This window comes from Anomaloglossus baeobatrachus, chromosome 1, assembly GCF_048569485.1.
Source record: "Anomaloglossus baeobatrachus isolate aAnoBae1 chromosome 1, aAnoBae1.hap1, whole genome shotgun sequence".
NCBI classification, from domain to species: domain Eukaryota; kingdom Metazoa; phylum Chordata; class Amphibia; order Anura; family Aromobatidae; genus Anomaloglossus; species Anomaloglossus baeobatrachus.
This window is the reverse complement of record NC_134353.1, coordinates 747717903-747738754: the sequence shown is the minus strand read 5'-3', so window position 1 is coordinate 747738754 and position 20852 is coordinate 747717903. Positions and strand designations below refer to the sequence as shown.

Genomic DNA, 20852 nt, shown 5'->3' with positions numbered 1-20852 from the left:
GCTAATGAGCGCAGGGACTAGTCCCCTGGGCGTTAGTTCCCTTGGCTAGTCGGCTCCATTAGCATGGTAGTACACCCCTGTGGGTGTGCTAACACGCTAATGAATGTGCAGCGTCGAGAGGTCATGCGCACTGAGCCGAAATCCAGCGTCGAAGGCAGCTGGAGAGGTGAGTGAGATCATCCTGTGATGCTGCACATTCATTAGCATGCACGCCCACAGGGGCATACTAACATGCTAATTGAGCCGACTAGCAAGGGGAACTAATGCCCAGGGGACTGTCCCCGCACTCATTAGCATATGATAAAAGATCTTTAGAAATACTCTTTCTAAAGATCTCTTTATCTATGCTAGTGTATACAGGGAGGGTTAGGCAGGGATTAGCAATATGCACCCAGGACTGCTCGTGGTTCTGAGTGCATATCAGACCTGACAGGTTACCTAAAAAAAACCCAAAAACCCCACAACAAATAAAACTACATTTTTCCATTATTAAAAAAAATATATATAGTTATAACATTAAAACAGTTACCATCAGTCTTTTTTTGTGAACTATATGATGCTGCTGATGCTACTTGACACTTTGCCACAAGAAACATTGCCCGGCCCTTATCCAAAACGGCGCCATGAGCCAGAATGGGCTCTATTGCCATGTGCAGGATATTCAATGCTTGCTCCGGGATGCCAAGCATCAGCTGCAAAAATTCAACAGAGATGAAGGGAAGGTGGAATGGAGAGATTAGTAATCAAAAGAACAATTGCATGTAACAGCTATACACTCCATGAGCATATTTTTTTCTTTTTACCAAATCAGTAAATATGTTAATATATATTTTTGCACATTACATCTTTAATATACAGATTTTTTTCTTTTTACTAAATTTACCTAGATATATATATTTATCTAAGTAATACACAGAACAGACTGGGCGGAGGAAATAAGGGGGATGTAGCTGCAATGTAAATGTCTGAGAGGTAAGCGGACATCTGACTGGGTCTTTGTGCACACATTGCAGCCCGAGCCGACCCATTGCAGCCCAAGCCAGCACAGCCCGAGCCGACCCATTGCAGCCCAAGCCAGCACAGCCCGAGCCGACCCATTGCAGCCCAAGCCAGCACAGCCCGAGCCGACCCATTGCAGCCCAAGCCAGCACAGCCCGAGCCGACCCATTGCAGCCCAAGCCAGCACAGCCCGAGCCGACCCATTGCAGCCCAAGCCAGCACAGCCCGAGCCGACCTATTGCAGCCCGAGCCGACCTATTGCAGCCCAAGCCAGCACAGCCCGAGCCGACCCATTGCAGCCCAAGCCAGCACAGCCCGAGCCGACCCATTGCAGCCCAAGCCATCACAGCCTGAGCCATCCCACTGCAGACCGACAAAATGAACCTCTCAGAAAGCATAAAGAGAGAAAGAAGGGAATTTTGTTACTTACCGTAAATTCCTTTTCTTCTAGCTCTTATTGGGAGACCCAGACGATTGGGGTATAGCTACTGCCCTCTGGAGGCCACACAAAGCACTACACTAAAAGTGCAAGGCCCCTCCCTCTCTGGCTATACCCCCCCGTGGTATCACGGGTACTCCAGTTTTAGTGCCAAAGCAAGAAGGAGGAAGCCAACAACTGGTTTAAACAAATTAACTCCGAGTAACATCGGAGAACTGAAAAACCGTTCAACATGAACAACATGTGTACCCGCAAACAGCAAAAAACAATCCCGAAGGACAACAGGGCGGGTGCTGGGTCTCCCAATAAGAGCTAGAAGAAAAGGAATTTACGGTAAGTAACAAAATTCCCTTCTTCTTCAGCGCTCTATTGGGAGACCCAGACGATTGGGACGTCCAAAAGCTGTCCCTGGGTGGGTAAAGAAATACCTCATGTTAGAGCTGCAAAACAGCCCCCCCCTACGGGGATGTCACTGCCGCCTGCAGGACTCTTCTACCTAAGCTGGCATCCGCCGAAGCATAGGTATGCACCTGATAATGCTTGGTGAACGTGTGCAGACTCGACCAGGTAGCTGCCTGACACACCTGTTGAGCCGAAGCCTGGTGCCGTAATGCCCAGGACGCACCTACGGCTCTGGTTGAGTGGGCTTTTAGCCCTGAAGGAACCGGAAGCCCAGCAGAACGGTAGGCCTCTATAATTGGTTCTTTGATCCATCGAGCCAAGGTGGCTTTAGAAGCCTGCAACCCCTTGCGCGGACCGGCGACAAGGACAAAAAGTGCATCGGAACGGCGCATGGGCGCCGTGCGGGAAATGTAGATCCTGAGTGCTCTCACCAGATCTAGCAAACGCAAGTCCCTTTCATACCGGTGAACCGGATGAGGATAAAAGGAAGGCAATGATATATCCTGATTAAGATGAAACGAGGATACGACCTTAGGGAGAAACTCCGGAATGGGGCGCAGCACAACCTTGTCCTGGTGGAACACCAAGAAGGGAGCCTTGGATGACAGAGCAGCCAGCTCAGACACTCGCCGAAGCGATGTGATCGCAACAAGAAACGCCACTTTCTGTGACAGGCGAGAAAAAGAAACTTCTTTGAGAGGCTCGAAAGGCGGTTTCTGGAGAGCCACTAGTACCCTGTTCAGATCCCATGGATCCAACGGCCGCTTGTACGGGGGCACAATATGACAGACCCCCTGCAGGAACGTGCGCACCTTAGGAAGACGTGCTAGACGCTTCTGAAAAAACACGGATAGTGCCGAGACTTGCCCTTTAAGGGAGCCGAGCGACAAGCCCTTTTCCAACCCTGATTGCAGGAAAGATAGAAAAGTGGGCAATGCAAATGGCCAGGGAGACACTCCCTGAGCAGAGCACCAGGTTAAGAAAATCTTCCACGTTCTGTGGTAGATCTTAGCAGAAGTTGACTTCCTAGCTTGTCTCATTGTGGCTACCACTCCCTGGGATAATCCTGTTGACGATAGGATCCAGGACTCAATGGCCACACAGTCAGGTTCAGGGCCGCAGAATTCTGATGGAAAAACGGCCCTTGAGACAGCAGGTCTGGACGGTCTGGAAGCGACCACGGTCGGCCGACCGTGAGATGCCACAGATCCGGATACCACGATCTCCTCGGCCAGTCTGGGGCGACGAGTATGATGCGGCTGCAATCGGATCTGATCTTGCGTAGTACTCTGGGCAAGAGTGCCAGAGGCGGGAATACATATGGGAGGCGGAAGTGCGACCAATCTTGCACCAAGGCGTCTGCCGCCAGCGCTCTTTGATCTCGCGACCGCGCCATGAATGCCGGGACCTTGTTGTTGTGCCGAGACGCCATTAGGTCGACGTCCGGCACTCCCCATCGGCGACAGATTTCCTGAAACACGTCCGGGTGAAGGGACCATTCCCCTGCGTCCATGCCCTGGCGACTGAGGAAGTCTGCTTCCCAGTTTTCTACGCCCGGGATGTGAACCGCGGATATGGTGGATGCTGTGTCCTCCACCCAATTCAGAATGCGCCGGACTTCCTGAAAGGCTTGCCGGCTGCGCGTCCCTCCTTGGTGGTTGATGTATGCCACCGCTGTGGAGTTGTCCGATTGGATTCGGATCTGCTTTCCTTCCAGCCACTGTTGGAAGGCCAGTAGGGCAAGATACACTGCCCTGATTTCCAGAACATTGATCTGAAGGGTGGACTCCTGCTGAGTCCACGTCCCCTGAGCCCTGTGGTGTAGAAACACTGCTCCCCACCCCGACAGACTCGCATCTGTCGTGACTACTGCCCAGGATGGGGGCAGGAAGGATCTTCCCTGAGACAATGAGGTGGGAAGGAGCCACCATTGCAGAGAGTCCTTGGCCGTCTGGGAAAGAGAGACTTTCCTGTCTAGGGAAGTCGTCTTCCCGTCCCATTGGCGGAGAATGTCCCATTGAAGTGGACGCAGATGAAACTGCGCAAAGGGAACTGCTTCCATGGCTGCCACCATCTTCCCTAGGAAGTGCATGAGGCGCCGTAAGGGGTGCGACTGGCCCTGAAGGAGAGATTGCACCCCTGTCTGTAGGGACCGCTGCTTGTTTAGCGGAAGCTTCACTCTCGCTGCTCGAGTATGAAACTCCATGCCAAGATACGTTAGTGACTGTGTCGGTGACAGATTTGACTTTGGAAAGTTGATGATCCATCCAAAAGTCTGAAGAGTCTCCAGCGTAGCCTGTAGACTGAGTTGGCATGCCTCTTGAGAGGGTGCCTTGACAAGTAGATCGTCTAGGTAAGGGATCACCGAGTGTCCCTGAGAGTGCAAGACTGCTACCACCGCCGCCATGACCTTGGTGAAGACCCGTGGGGCTGTCGCCAGACCAAATGGCAGAGCTACGAACTGAAAATGGTCGTCTCCTATCACAAAACGTAGAAAACGTTGATGTTCTGTAGCAATTGGCACGTGGAGATAAGCATCCTTGATGTCTATTGAGGCAAGGAAGTCTCCTTGAGACATTGAGGCAATGACAGAACGGAGGGTTTCCATCCGGAACCGTCTGGCGTGTACATGTTTGTTGAGCAGTTTTAGGTCCAGAACAGGACGGAATGAGCCGTCCTTTTTTGGCACCACAAAGAGATTGGAGTAAAACCCTCTCCCTTGTTCCTGAAACGGTACAGGAACCACTACTCCCTCCGCTCTTAGGGAGTCCACCGCCTGCCGCAGGACATCTACACGGTCTGGGTGTGGGGAGGTTCTGAAGAACCGAGCTGGAGGACGAGAACTGAACTCGATTCTGTACCCGCGCGACAAAATGTCTGTCACCCACCGGTCTTTGACCTGTGACATCCAAGTGTCGTAAAAGCGGGAGAGCCTGCCCCCGACCGGAGATGCGGAGGGAGGGGACTGGAAGTCATGAGGTAGCCGCTTTGGAAGCGGTTCCTCCATTTGCTTTCTTGGGGCGTGAATGAGCCCGCCACGAATCTGAGTTTCTTTGCGTCCTCTGAGTCCCTTTGGACGAGGAGAATTGTGTTTTGCCCGAACCTCGAAAGGACTGAAACTTCTGCTGCCACTTTCTCTGCTGAGGTTTGCTTGATCTGGGCTGGGGTAAAGAGGAGTCTTTACCCTTGGACTGTTTAATGATGTCAGCCAATGGCTCGCCAAACAGTCTTTCTCTAGACAAAGGCAAGCTGGTTAAACATTTTTTGGAACCAGCATCTGCTTTCCAGTCCTTTAACCACAATGCCCTGCGCAAAACTACCGAATTGGCAGACGCCATTGAGGTGCGGCTGGTAGATTCTAGGACCGCATTGATAGCGTAAGACGCAAACGCGGACATCTGCGAGGTAAGGGACGCCACTTGCGGCACCGCTGGATGTAAGATAGCATCCACTTTCGCTAAACCAGCTGAAATAGCTTGTAGCGCCCATACGGCTGCGAATGCTGGAGCAAACGACGCGCCGATAGCTTCATAGACAGATTTTAACCAAAGGTCCATCTGTCTGTCATTGGCATCTTTAAGTGAAGCGCCATCTTCCACTGCAACTATGGATCTAGCTGCAAGCTTGGAAATCGGGGGATCCACCTTTGGACACTGGGTCCAGCGCTTGACCACATCAGGGGGGAAAGGATAACGTGTATCCTTAGAACGTTTAGAGAAACGCTTTTCTGGATGAGCATCGTGTTTCTGGATTGATTCTCTGAAGTCAGAGTGATCCAACAGAGCACTTAATTTACGCTTGGGATAGAGGAAACGAAATTTCTCCTGCTCTGCCGCTGCCTCTTCTGCTGAAGGGGTTGGGGGAGAAATATCTAACAGCCTATTGATGGCTGAGATAAGATCGTTTACCATGGCGTCCCCATCCGGGGTATCCAGATTGAGAGGGGTTCCAGGATTAGACTCCTGATCACTCTCTTCAGACACATCACAGGTAGACTGATTGCGCTGAGACCCTGAGCAGTGTGATGACGTTGAGGGTCTTTCCCAGCGAGCCCGCTTGGGGTGGCTGGGGCAATCATCTGAGTCATCATACTCATCCTGAGAGGCCGGGGACCCCCTTGCAGTCTGGATTAAATCCAACTGCGGAGGATTAGAGGACATAGACCTCGCCGTGTCCATAGACTGAGCCCCAGGCATGGATTGCAAAGTTTCCAGGATTTTTGCCATAGTCACCGACATATTAACCGCAAAAACTGCAAAGTCTGACCCTGACACCGGGGCAGGACTTACAGGCGTCTCAGCCTGGGTCACTATCTCTCCTGACTCCGGCTGGCGAAGCAGCACCGGATCTGAGCATTGCACACAATGGGGGTCTTTGGAACCTGCTGGTAGAGCAGTCCCACAAGCAGCACACACAGTGCACACAGCCCTAGCCTTGGCAGCTTTGCGTCTTGTGGATGACATGCTGCTGCTTCCTCAGAGCGATCTGGGGTATTCAGCCAGGAAGCGACCTCACAGTGCAAGAAATCAATAAATCTCTATGTCCAGTGACACAATACACTAACATACACTGAGGCACTAGAGGGGCCAGCTGAAAAGCCGCTTACCGCCCGCTAAAGAGCGGGTGTGTGGTCTTCCAAAGCCCCTCAGTCTAGGTCTCCCAGAGCCTTGCGTCCTTCTTCCAGCCAGCCATGCATGTAATGGCTGCCGGCGTCCTGAGGGAAGAAGGGGGGCGGGCCCTGGGCGTTCCTGACCAAGAGCGGGAAGCCTGCTCCCTCTGCCCGGTCCCTGATGGTACTCCTGCTCCGTATCCATCAGGTTCTGATGGGTCTGTGGATGGAGCCCGGCGACAGAGCTTTGAGGCCGGCAGGATCCCACTTCCACAGAACCCCCAAGGGGATGTGGAAGGAAAACAGCATGTCAGGCTCCAGCCCTGTACCAGCAATAGGTACCTCAACCTTACAACACCATCCAGGGGTGAGAAGGGAGCATGCTGGGGACACTATATGTGTCCTCTTTTCTTCCATCCGAAATAGTCAGCAGCTACTGCTGACTAAAATCTGTGGAGCTATGCATGGAATGTCTGACCTCCTTCGCACACAAAGCTAAAACTGGAGTACCCGTGATACCACGGGGGGGTATAGCCAGAGAGGGAGGGGCCTTGCACTTTTAGTGTAGTGCTTTGTGTGGCCTCCAGAGGGCAGTAGCTATACCCCAATCGTCTGGGTCTCCCAATAGAGCGCTGAAGAAATATGCAGTTTCAGATATGCACATTAAAGGGGTTGTCCATTCCTGAGGGAATTTTCAGCAAGCCTGTCACATGTAGACTAGAGTCTCAGGCATACGACTACAGTCAAGACCTGTCACATGTGTCCTGGGTCTCCTGGAGCGAGGATCGGATATGAGTTCGCCGGTGATGGTCGGTATTACGCGACTCTTATAATCAGGCCAGGAAACTGCTGGCCTACCCCTGGTTGGATCTGGCTCCTCCAGCCATCGGTGACATAAGGGAGAGAGTTAACGCTATACGGCATTCGGTTGGAGAGGGGATGGTACACTTCAAAAGAAATGCATTGAAGAAGTTCTATAAGATCTGGGGGGCATGGTGGGATACTGTGGGCCTTCACGCTTTGGCGCCGCTGCAAGACAATATGGGAGACCAGGTCCTTCTCATAACTGGTTAATAATTTACCGGAACAGGGTGGAACCCTGCATATTCGGAACGTATATGGTTGCTGTAAAATATATGTGGTATTTTTTGTCATGGGTAGCATACAGAAATGGAATATTTAGTTTGTGACCTATACTGATGTTGGGTATGGACTGCAGGTGCACCGTTTATTGCCTAACTTAGGTGCTGTTTTTGTGACTGAATGTGGACTATTTTCTCTGTACAGTTTTGTGGGGTAAGACTTATCTGTGTCATGAAACTTTGTTGGTTAATAAAATTAAAATAAAAATAAGTCTCAGGCACTTTTCTTAACCCCTTCACGACCGGCCGATTTTGCGCTTTTCGTTTATTTCCGCCTTCCTTCTTCCGAGAGCTATATATTTTTTATTTTTCAGTTAATCTGGTCACGTGAGGGCTCGTTTTTTGCAGAACTAGTTGTACGTTTAAATGAAACCATGAGTTTTACCACATAGTGTACTGGAAAACAGCAAAAAAATTCCAAATGCGGAAAAAATTGCAAAAAAAAGTGTGATTGCACTACTGATTCTGAGATATTTTATTCACCGTTTTCACAATATGGTAAAACTGATGTGTGTGATGCCTGAGGTCAGTGAGAGTTTGTAGACACAAAACATGTATAGGTTTACTTTTATCTAAGGGGTTAAAAAAATAAGAAGTTTGTCCAAAAAAAGTGGCGTACGCCATCTACCGCAATCCATAGCGTTCTGTTCTCATTTTTCGGGATCTATGGGCTTAGTGACAGCTTATTTTGTGTGTCTCAGGCTGACATATTTAACGGTACCATTTTTGCGCAGATGCTACGTTTTGATCGCCTGTTATTGCATTTTGCGCAAAATCTGCAGCGACCAAATTTTGACGTTTGGAATTTGTTTGCTGCTACGCCGTTTACTGATTAAATTAATTGATTTTATATTTTGATACAACAGGCATTTTTGAACACGGCGATACCAAATGTGTGTATATTATTTTTTTTAACCCTTTAATTTGCAATAGAGTTAAAGGGGGTGATTTGAACTTTTAGGTTTTCATTTTTTTTAATTTTTCAAAAAACTGTTTTTAATTTTACTAGGCAGCTTCTTACAGGACCTGAGTCATGTGATCTACAGAAGTCATCACATGACCCTGTGCTACCATGACAACCATTGGATCCACGTGATCACGTCACGTGACTTCCGGTGGCTGCCTGTGAGTACAAATCTACCGCAATCGCCATTAACATGGCACTGTCACATCTTGACAGCGCCTTTTAAGGGGTTGACAGGTACGGGTGGATAGCGATTCTACTCGTACCTGTGAGGCACACGTCAGCTGTACAAATCAGATGATATGTGCATAGATCCCAGCCTGCAGCGCGCAACAGCAGGGGGGGATTAACACTATGACCGCAGGGACGTAATATTACTGCCCGCGGTCATTAAAGGGTTAATAGAACATTGAGAGTAGCATCTGAGACTCTAGTCGGCTGGTGAACGCAACAAGGTAAACTGTAAATTTGCAGTCATATGATAAATGCTGCATCCCGCAACACAGCCAAATTGGTATCTACATTACAAATCACTAAAATTTGTGAGGCTGCAGGGTGGTCTGACAATTCTTCAGGAAGGGACAACCCCTTTATGCACTCCCTAAGGAGTAACTGTAGCTTATTTTTGCAATAAATACACCTAAATACTGGCTGGAAAAAACGTTACTGTTTCTACCTGTGAGAAAGCCAAATTAAGCACAGTCTCAGAGGCCAAGTACTGTAAGCGGTACTCCCTAGATAGAGCTAGTGCTTGAAGGAGCACAGGCAATGCCACTGGGTGACATGAAGACCTCCAGTAAAGCTCTGCTAAAGAAAGAAGGACTCTGAAAAGGAAATAAAGGAATAATCATTTCATTTCATTGCAAAACATCAATGCGCATGACAATATTAGGACATAAAAAGTCAAACAGTTTCAAGATAAACTTTTTAAGAATCCTGCAACAAAGGAAATTACAAGAACACTCGGTTCAGATATTGCCACATTTGGAGAGTTTTCTCAAAAGACTTTAAAGTGTAACTGTCGGTTTATTTCATAAATTAATAGTACTCATAAAAATCTTTGCAATACATCTCATCAGAGAGATCTGTTTTCTCCTCCTGGACTGATCTTTCAGGCTCAATACACTGGTAAAATCTGTATTCAGTGAAAACAGATTTCCCCATTACAGAGATAGGAGATGGCAGTGGGTGCTTTTCCAAAACGTTTTTTATTGATTTTTCAAATTTGTAAAAACATGACAAGTATCATTGCAAAGAAAGAACATTCGTCTGACAAAATGTGACATAGATGTGGGTGATACCCCAATTTGGAGTTCCATGTTGCTGTTCGATTTAAGATAGTATACAGTAACATTAAACCAAAACATAGGTAATGAAATATAATATAACATATGCAATACAATTCGTTAAATCTCTGTGTCGTCCCTGAATGATTTCAATTTTGCTAGCGTGTCTTGGTATTCCCAACCGTCTCGTCTCCCCCTCCCGCCAGAGCCCCCTCCTAGGTGATTTTCAGTTTACCCAGGCTGTCCTGGATATCGCTCAGGATATACCACTCCGAGTGAACAAAAGGTGCCATCAGGTTAATTATTTCTCCCTGTGTGAATTGGCTTTCAATAAAATGTCTCCATCTCACAAAAAACTTGGCTGTCAACCCATCTTTATCCCTCTCCGCTTCTAGTTTTTCCCACTTCAGAAGGTTGTGTAGTTCGCCCACAACCTCCTTTATGGATGGGCCCTCCCTTTGAATCCAGTGTTTTAAGATGCAACGCTTAGCTATCATGGCTATGTCATGCGTTATTGCGTATTTCCTCTTTTCCTGCGTGCTCGGTCCTCCTCCTACTCCTCCCTCAAAGGAGTGGAAAATCCACACCATTAAGTCTAGTTTGCTGAAAATTCCCCATGTTGACTGGGCAAATAGTCTGACTTGGTTCCAGAACCTAGCGATTGTCTCACATTCCCATAGCCCATGCAGCATATCCGTTTTCTCTTTTTGACACTTAGGACACCACCTATCCCTACCTGGTATGTTGAAACCTATAATGGCCCTATGTAGAATTCTGAATTGAGTGTCTCTCCATCTCTCATTGGTAATATGTTTCCGCACTTGTACCCATCCTCTCAGTATATCATCCACCACTTCTTCCCTTCCCAATTGTTTCCCCCACGCTTTTAAAGTCCGACTATCCTCCCGTGAGATAAGCACCCCCCTTAGCGATCGATAAATTTTAGAGACATTTATACTTGTTACATCACATTCCAGTAACTCATCAATCGAACTTCTGTTCAGCTCTCTTCCAACCACACCCAGGTCTCCTATTATTCCATGTTTCAATTGTTCATACTGGATGACATGTGAGCTATTAAGGTTGTACTTATCCAACACTTCCCGACCTGTCATCCACCTCCTGTCCTCCACATTCATAACATCTATCATTCTCCTGACTCCCCTCTCTTTCCATCTAGTAAATAGCTTGTTTTCTCGTCCCAGGGGAAAATTTGGGAATGCCCAGGGGTTCAAGTACTTGGACACTTTCCATGAGAGCCCCAGTTTTTTCCTTACCGACTTCCATGTTAGCATGGTGTCTCGGAATATAATTGAGTTCCTTATGTGCCCTTCAACCCTGGATAGTGGGGAGTGCAGAATGGACGTCAGATCCCACGGTGACGCATATTTAGTTTCCATCGCATGATCTGAGTGCCTACTCGTTCCTCTCACCCAATCAATTACATGCCTCATGATACATACAAGATTATACCCTTGGACATCTGGAAAGTTTAGACCTCCCTCCTCTGCTGACTTCATCAGCGTACGCAGCTTTATTCTGGGTTTCCTTCCCCTCCACAGAAATTCTGTATACGCGGAGTTGAGCTTATTCACATCCTTTAGTTTTAGCAATAGCGGGATTGTCTGGAAGGGATACAGCAGCCTAGGAAAGCTCATCATTTTTATCAGGTGGCATCTTGCCAGTAATGGAAGTGGCAGACCTTTCCATCCCTTTAATTGAACTGTAATTTTCCTGATTAGCGGTCCATAATTCAAGTTATAGATTGTTTCCACCGATCTTCCTATATGCACTCCCAGGTATTTAATTGAAGATTGTGCTATAGGAATTCCACATAGACAGCCATCCCTTATTTGTCCCCCCATTGTCCCATGATGCCCCTTTAGGAACATGATCTCGCATTTTTTTTTGTTCAGTTTGAAACCGGAGAATGAACCAAATTTTTCAATCAAGGCAAGAGTCTGTGGCAAATCCGCACCGGGGTCCCCCATATAAAGTATGATGTCATCAGCAAAAAGCGCTGTCTTTACTTCTGAACCCCTTATCTTGATTCCTTTAAAGCTATTTTGTCCCTGTAGTATTCTTGACAACGGCTCGATTGCCAGGTTGAATAAAAGAGGAGATAATGGGCAGCCCTGTCTTGTTCCCTTCATCAAAGGGAACACGTCTGATAGAAAGCCCGGAGTGTGTACCCTAGCTCCCGAGTTGGCATAAAGGTTTCTAATGTAAAGTCTCATCTTGCCTACAATCCCTATGGCCTCCATTACCCTGTCTAACCACCCCCAATTTACATTATCAAACGCTTTTTCTGCGTCAAGTGTAACTAGGGCAGGTCTAGCCCCTCCCTCAGTGAGACCCAGTCTAACCGCGTCTACCAATAGAATTGTCTTTCGGATATTGGTAACGGCATTTCTCCCCTTAATAAACCCCACCTGGTGATTCGTAATGATCCTAGGTAAGATCTCGGCCAGTCTATTAGCCATGATCTTGGACATAATTTTTAAATCCTGATTTATGAGCGATATAGGTCTATAACTAGAGGGATCATCCAGGTCCTTGGTTCCCTTGGGGAGTAATTTAATATATGCTATGTTGGAATTTTTGGGTATTTCCGCCCCTCCCAGGAAAGCATTAAAGACTGAGGTTAGATCCGGCGAGATCAGATCCTTCAGAGCCTTATAGAATTCACTATTGAAACCGTCAGGTCCCGGTGCCTTGTTGGTGTTAAGCTCCCCAATTGTTCTCGTCACCTCCTCTACTGTGATATCTGCGTTTAAGGCACTCAAATCTTCCTCCGTCAAGCTAGGCATTTGGGCTTGTCTTAGCCACTCTGCCTCATCAGTCATGTCGTTATTCCCTGACCCATATAGTTTTCTATAGTAATCTCCCAACAGTTTATTAATGTCCTTAGGATCCGTAGTCACCTCTCCCCCCTTTGTTTTCAGTTTAGAGATCACTGTCATCTTTCTGCTGCCCCTTGCCAGATTGGCCAACATCCTTCCCGCCTTGTTGCCAAACCTATGTAAGTCAACCTCCTTGTGCGACCAGAATAGTTGTTCCTTTTTTTTGGCCCATTCGTCAAATCCCTCTTTTGCCTCCAGCCATCTGCCTTTTGTCATGGGAGATCTATTTGTCACATAATTTGTATATGCTACCCGTACTGCTTCACTATGGAAATTATAATTCTCATTGGTTTTCCGTTTGATCATGGCTGCGTACCCCACCAGACGGCCCCTTAGGACCGCTTTTGCCGTTTCCCAAAATATCACTGGGGACTCTCTATGTTCCTTATTGTCCTCTGCGAATTCTCCCCACCACTCCTGTAGCACCTTATGGAAATTATCTTGCCTGAGAAGGAACGATGGGAATCTCCATATGATATCGGTACCTCTCCTGAATTTCTCTAATGCCCAATCTCACCGGACTATGATCAGAGATCACCATATTCTCTATCACACAATCTTGCGTTCCACTCAGTAAATCCTGCGAGATCCAGAACTGATCAATACGTGACCAGCTATCATGAGGGTGAGAGAAGTGTGTATACTCTCTGTCATGTGGGTGAGTTAGTCTCCAGATGTCTTTCAGTCCTACGTCTTCTAATGTTACATCCCTATTGTCTAAACTCCTGCCCACATTAGCTGTCCCCTCCTCGCCCCTCCTCCTATCTTCAGCTGAGTCTGGGACGGTGTTAAAATCGCCTCCCACTATAATGTTAGCCTCCCCATCTGCTAATATGGTGGCCTTTATGTCATCATGAAATGTGATTTGTTGTGCATTTGGGCCATAGACATTATAAATACTGAGTTTACCCGCTGGACTAACGATTGTTAAGTGCTGCCACCTTCCATGGTCGTCTGCCTCATGTGCCACTACTTCATGACTGAATTGTTTATTTATTAGAATCATAGTGCCCGCTTTTCTACCTTGTGCCGCTGCCCCGTAAACGGTGCCCACCCAATGTTTCTTCATGCGGAAAAAGTCCTCCCCCCCCAAGTGGGTTTCCTGTAATAAGGCAATGTCTGTCTTTAGTCTTTTCAGATGTCTCAATATTATTGCTCGTTTGTTAGGTGATCTCAGCCCTTTAACATTCCACGTAGTTATCTGTATCATGTTAACCTGTGTATTCTGCTTTTACTACTCCCTCCCCTATGGGCCCCTGCATCAAGGAAGACGAGATGTTCGACACTAGAATCACAGTTGGTACCACAAAATCGACACTCCCTTTCCCCACCTTGCAAATATAACAAATACAACAAAAAGCATGTAACTGTAAAACATATTTTCCCTTCCGAGAAATCCACGGCGCTTCCCGCCACGTTGGTGAGCTCCCCTATTCCTAGCCAAAATATGTAGCTCCCTAATCACCCCCCAAAAAATATATGTTCTATCCCCGGACTAACTGGAATAAGCCTTTGAAAATTATGCAAAAATTAGCACAGTATGTCAAAACCTCAGCAAGATTCTCCAGTCCTACTTATCTCTGACTCCAGGTAGCCATCAGTCCGCCCAGAACAGGCCCACTTAATTTGAATTTGGATGATGTTCCTGGACAAAGGAGAAAAAGAAAAAAAGAAAAAAAGACCAAGGGGAGAGAAGATGGAGAAAGAAAGTAGAAGAACAAAAAAAAAAAAAAGAGGAGGGGGGGGGGGGAAGAGGACCCAGACTTTGGGATGTTTTCCTCTCTTTTCTCCCTTCCCCCTCCTCCTCTCACCTCCCCAACCCTCTCTCCGTAATGCATCCTCCTCAACGCCTCTCCCTGTTTGGGAAGAGAAAAAAAAAAAAAAAACAGGCAAAAAAAGGAAAAACAATGAGCGAGTTCCAGTTCAGGTATCATGGTTTCTCTCCAAGGGTTGGTTCCTGTGTTCCAGGCGAGAATTATGCTGTCGACCCGGGCTTGGCCTCCTTTCCTCCCTGGTCTCGACTTGCTTTTGTCCCCCAAGACGTCCCACATCTCTTCCTGAGCTTGTGGGGGATCCTCTTCTATTATTCCCTTCTCCACTAGCTCCTTTTTCTTGCCTTTCTGACCTAGTCTTGTTGAGCTCTGCCATGAGAATGTTTTCTGCTTCTTTGTAGTCCTTGTAGTATACAAACGAGCCATTGGGGTTTCTAACTTTCAGTGTAGCAGGGTATAATAGCTGGCACTTTACTTTTTTGTTGTACAGAAATGAGCAAATTTTGGTAAATTCTTTTCTCCTTCTGGATACTTCCGCTGAATAATCCCCAAAAATTAGCAGTCTGTTGCCTTGATATTGTAGTGGACGCTTTCGTTCTCTAAAGGCCCTCAATATTTCCTCCTTATGCTTATAATCAAGGTATTTGACAATCACCTGCCTGGCTCTTATCGGGGTATTCTTGTTTGAGTTTTGGCCCTCTCCCTTATTCGCCTCCTGGTGTCTCAGTGGACCCACTCTGTGGGCTCTTTCAACTCTGAATTTCGCCTTTATGCCCAGGGCCTGCGGTAGCTCCAACTCGCATATATTATCCAACTGTCCAATCGACACAGACTCTGGCAACCCGACTATACGTAGGTTGTTTCGTCTCGATCTGTTTTCCAAATCGTCCGCTTTATCCTTCAAGTATTCATTAGATTTTGCTAGAGCTGCTATTTGTGCTTGCATAGCCAGTATTGTCTCCTCGGAGTCAGATATTCTCTGCTCTGATTCTGCCAGTCTAGAGGCATGGGCATTTATCTGTTTTTGCATATTAGCTAATGATGTTTGTATGGCTGCCTCAATAGCCACTTTAACCTCTTTTGACAAGTGTGATGTCACTTCTTCAGCCAGTTTTTTATAGTCCACATTAAGCTTTTGTGTGTACTTGTCTTGGCCTGCAGGTGGTGCTGTTTTCTTAGTTCTCTTTGTCTGGACTGGGTCACCACCTCCATCCCCCAATAGCTTGCAGGCTTGTGATGTTGGTGTAGTAAGCTGCTTTTTGTTTCCTTTGGAAGGGGTACTATGAATTCTTGCATTTGACTTCCTGTGAGTCTGAGTGGGATTAATCTCCCTGTACTGTTTGTCAGTTTCATCCTCCAACACTGCTGTGTCTTTGAGCTGCCCTGCTTTGTCTGCATCTTCTCTCCCCTCTGCCTCCATATCCCCTTCATCCTCCCATTGCGATCCACCATCATCAGTCCCCTGCATCCACCTCTCTCCTGCTGTGTCCTCCTGTGACTCCTCGCTCATATCTTCCTTATCTCCTGTCTCCTTGCTCATATCTCCCTTATCTCTCCCCTTCCAGCTCTGTGTTTGCTTTTCTGTGTCTCTCACCATGCGTTCAGGCTCCTCCCCCATCAGGCTCGGCGCCATTATCTTATCTTCTCCCCTGTCCATATCAAAGCTTCTCCAGGCTGACTCACCGCTCCCAGCACTTCTCAGGAGGTACCGTTCCATAGCTGTCTGCTTTAGGTAACCTCCTGTGCTGCTCTCTGTTTGGTGGCTCGTCCGGGGGGTCTGTTTTTAGTCGGTTTCTGTGAGGGGTGGCAGGAGCTTCTCCTCTATGCTTCCACCTCAGCCAGGACAGGAACCGGAAGTCGCAGTGGGTGCTTTTAAAATTCTATCCACTATGAGATAAGATAAGTTCTGATGAAAAGACAGTGACAGTTTTCAATAGAACTACAACCCCTGGCAAAAATTATGGACTCACCTGGCTCTGAGGAGGTTCATTCAGTTGTTTAGTTTAGTGCCATGTCTGTGATCTATTTTTTTTAAACAAAAGTAAAGTCATTTCAAATGTCAACTTTCCGGCTTTAAGAAACACTAAAAAAATATCATGAAAACATAATGTGCTAGCCAGTAACGATTACTTTTCAAGACCAAAACGGGGAAAAAAATTACAAAAATCAGCCAATTATGAAGAAAACATTATCGAATCACCCTGTAAATTTTCATTCCCAAAACTAACACCTGCATCAAATAAGATCTGCTTGTTAGTCTGCATCTAAAAAGGAGTGATCACACCTTGGAGAGCTGTTGCACCAAGTGGACTGACATGAATCATGGCTCCAACACGAGAGATGTCAATTGAAACAAAGGAAAGGATTATCAAACTCTTAAGAGGATAAATCATCACGCAATGTTGCAAAAGATGTTGGTTGTTCACAGTCAGCTGTGTCTAAAATCTAGACCAAAAACAAACAACATGGGAAGGTTGTTGACGGCAAACATACTGGTAGACCAAGGAAGACATCAAAGAGTCAAGACAGGAAACTTAAAGGAATTGGTCTCCAAAACAGGAAATACACAACAAAACAAATGAGGAACGAATGGGAGGAAACTGGAGTTAATGTCTGTGACCGAACTGTAAGAAACTGCTTAACCCCTTCAGCCCCAAGCCTATTTTGACGCTAAAGACCAGGCCATTTTTTGCAATTCTGACCAGTGTCACTTTATGAGGTTATAACTCTGAAACGCTTCAGCGGATCCCGGTGATTCTGAGATTGTTTTTTCGTGACATATTGGGCTTCATGTTAGTGGTAAATTTAGGCCGATATTTTTTGCATTTCTTTGTGAAAAAAACGGAAATTTCGCGAAAATTTTGAAAATTTTGTAATTTTCAAACTTTGAATTTTGATGCTCTAAAACCAACGAGACATGTGACACAAAATAATTAATAAATAACATTTCCCACATGTCTATTTTACATCAGAACAATTTTGGGAAAAAAAAAAAAAAATTTAAGGAAGTTATAGGGGTTCAAAGTTTATGAGCAATTTCTCATTTTTACAACAAAATTTACAAAGCCACTTTTTTTAGGGACCACATCACATTTGAAGCAATTTTGAAAGGTCTACATGACACAGAACACCCAAAAGTGACACCATTCCAAAAACGGCACCCCTCAGGCTACTCAAAACCACATTCAAGAAGGTTATTAACCCTTCAGGTGCTTCACAGTAACTAAAGCAATGTGGAAGGAAAAAATGAACATTTTACTTTTTGCAACAAAAATGTTAATTTAGCCTCAAATATTGCATATTCACAAGGGTAGAAGGATTAAATGAACCCCCAAAATTTGTTGGGCAATTTCTACTGAACACGCAGATACCTCATATGTGGCGAAAAACCACTGTTTGGGCGCACGGCAGGACTCGGAAGGGAAGGAGCGCCATTTGACTTTTTTGAACAGAAAATTAGCTGGAATCGTTAGCCGCACCATGTTGCGTTTGGAGAGCCCCTGAGGTGCCGAAACAGTGGAGCTCCCCCACATGTGACCCCATTTTGGAAACTAGACCCCTCATGGAATTTATCTAGATGTTTATTGAGCACTTTGAGCCTCTGGGGGCTTCACAAAAGTTAATAGAGTTGAGCCGTGAAAATAAAAAAAAAACTTTTTTACCACAAAATTGTTACTTCAACCAGGTAGCTTTTTTTTTCACAAGGGTATCAGGAAAAATTGCACCATAAAATGTATTGTGCAATTTCTCCTGAGTACGCAGATACCTCATATGTGGTGGAACTCAAATGTTTGGGCGCACAGCAGGGCTCGGAAGGCAAGGAGCGTCATTTGACGTTTCAAACGCAAAATTGTCTGGGATAATTAGCGTATTCCATGTTGCGTTTGGAGACCCCCTGAGGTGCCGAAACAGTGGAGCTCCCCCACATGTGACCCCATTTTGGAAACTAGACCCCCATGGCATAGAAAAAAAAAACCAGCGGAAGATGGGGGGGGAGGGGGCGGCAGATGGGGCGGCAGCAGATGGGGGGGCAGCGGCATCTAAAGGGAGCATCTGTGATTGTGAGACGGCGGCTGGGATAGGGTGGGGGTGGATGGGAGAGGGCGCAGTGGATGCAGGAGCGGCAGAGGATGGGGGGAGGGAGCGGGTGGGGGGGGATGGGTGGGAAGAGGAGTGGGAGGTGAGATTGGGGATAGTTACCCTACAGGATGGATCTAGGCAGCTGAATCACAGGAGATGAAGGAGGCAGCAGATCGGGGAGGGTGAGAGGTGGGGGAGGGAGCGCAGCTCAGATCACGGGGGAGACAGGTGAGCAGAGCACAGATCACGGAGGAGACAGGTGAGCAGAGCACAGATCACGGGGGTGAGAGGTGAGGGAGAGCGGACAGCAGATAACGGGGGTGACAGGGGAGGGAGCACAGATCACGGCGGTGACAGGGGAGGGAGCGCACATCACGGCGGTGACAGGGGAGGGAGCGCACATCACGGCGGTGACAGGGGAGGGAGCGCACATCACGGCGGTGACAGGGGAGGGAGCGCACATCACGGCGGTGACAGGGGAGGGAGCGCACATCACGGCGGTGACAGGGGAGGGAGCGCACATCACGGCGGTGACAGGGGAGGGAGCGCACATCACGGCGGTGACAGGGGAGGGAGCGCACATCACGGCGGTGACAGGGGAGGGAGCGCACATCACGGCGGTGACAGGGGAGGGAGCGCACATCACGGCGGTGACAGGGGAGGGAGCGCACATCACGGCGGTGACAGGGGAGGGAGCGCACATCACGGCGGTGACAGGGGAGGGAGCGCACATCACGGCGGTGACAGGGGAGGGAGCGCACATCACGGCGGTGACAGGGGAGGGAGCGCACATCACGGCGGTGACAGGGGAGGGAGCGCACATCACGGCGGTGACAGGGGAGGGAGCGCACATCACGGCGGTGACAGGGGAGGGAGCGCACATCACGGCGGTGACAGGGGAGGGAGCGCACATCACGGCGGTGACAGGGGAGGGAGCGCACATCACGGCGGTGACAGGGGAGGGAGCGCACATCACGGCGGTGACAGGGGAGGGAGCGCACATCACGGCGGTGACAGGGGAGGGAGCGCACATCACGGCGGTGACAGGGGAGGGAGCGCACATCACGGCGGTGACAGGGGAGGGAGCGCACATCACGGCGGTGACAGGGGAGGGAGCGCACATCACGGCGGTGACAGGGGAGGGAGCGCACATCACGGCGGTGACAGGGGAGGGAGCGCACATCACGGCGGTGACAGGGGAGGGAGCGCACATCACGGCGGTGACAGGGGAGGGAGCGCACATCACGGCGGTGACAGGGGAGGGAGCGCACATCACGGCGGTGACAGGGGAGGGAGCGCACATCACGGCGGTGACAGGGGAGGGAGCGCACATCACGGCGGTGACAGGGGAGGGAGCGCACATCACGGCGGTGACAGGGGAGGGAGCGCACATCACGGCGGTGACAGGGGAGGGAGCGCACATCACGGCGGTGACAGGGGAGGGAGCGCACATCACGGCGGTGACAGGGGAGGGAGCGCACATCACGGCGGTGACAGGGGAGGGAGCGGTACATCACGGCGGTGACAGGGGAGGGAGCGCACATCACGGCGGTGACAGGGGAGGGAGCGCACATCACGGCGGTGACAGGGGAGGGAGCGCACATCACGGCGGTGACAGGGGAGGGAGCGCACATCACGGCGGTGACAGGGGAGGGAGCGCACATCACGGCGGTGACAGGGGAGGGGGCGGGTAGCTGACCACGGGGGTGAGAAGCACATCACGGAGGGGAGGGGGCGAGCAGCACATCACGGAGGGGAGGGGGGGGCGAGCAGCACATCACGGAGGGGAGGGGGCGAGCAGCACATCACGGAGGGGAGGGGAGGGGGCGAGCAGCACATCACGGAGGGGAGGGGGCGAGCAGCACATCACGGAGGGGAGGGGAGGGGGCGAGCAGCACATCACGGAGGGGAGGGGGGGGGCGAGCAGCACATCACGGAGGGGAGGGGGCGAGCAGCACATCACGGAGGGGAGGGGAGGGGGCGAGCAGCACATCACGGAGGGGAGGGGGCGAGCAGCACATCACGGAGGGGAGGGGGCGAGCAGCACATCACGGAGGGGAGGGGAGGGGGCGAGCAGCACATCACGGAGGGGAGGGGAGGGGGCGAGCAGCACATCACAAAGGGGAGAGGAGGGGGCGAGCAGCACATCACGGAGGGGAGGGGAGGGGGCGAGCAGCACATCACACAGGGGAGGGGAGGGGGCGAGCAGCACATCACGGAGGGGAGGGGAGGGGGCGAGCAGCACATCACGGAGGG

The 20852-nt window shown here is 49.1% G+C and overlaps 1 protein-coding gene across 1 annotated transcript in view; it reads right to left on the bottom strand.

Annotated features, from left to right (window-relative positions):
* Positions 1–20852, bottom strand: part of ANAPC5 (anaphase promoting complex subunit 5) — a 179676-nt gene that overhangs the window by 17541 nt on the left and 141283 nt on the right. The window contains exons 15-16 of the mRNA XM_075323552.1: positions 9232–9379; positions 530–692 (exon numbers count right to left, since the gene is read on the bottom strand). Of these exons, the coding sequence (XP_075179667.1) occupies positions 530–692; positions 9232–9379 (311 nt within the window). The remainder of the gene's footprint in view (positions 1–529; positions 693–9231; positions 9380–20852) is intronic.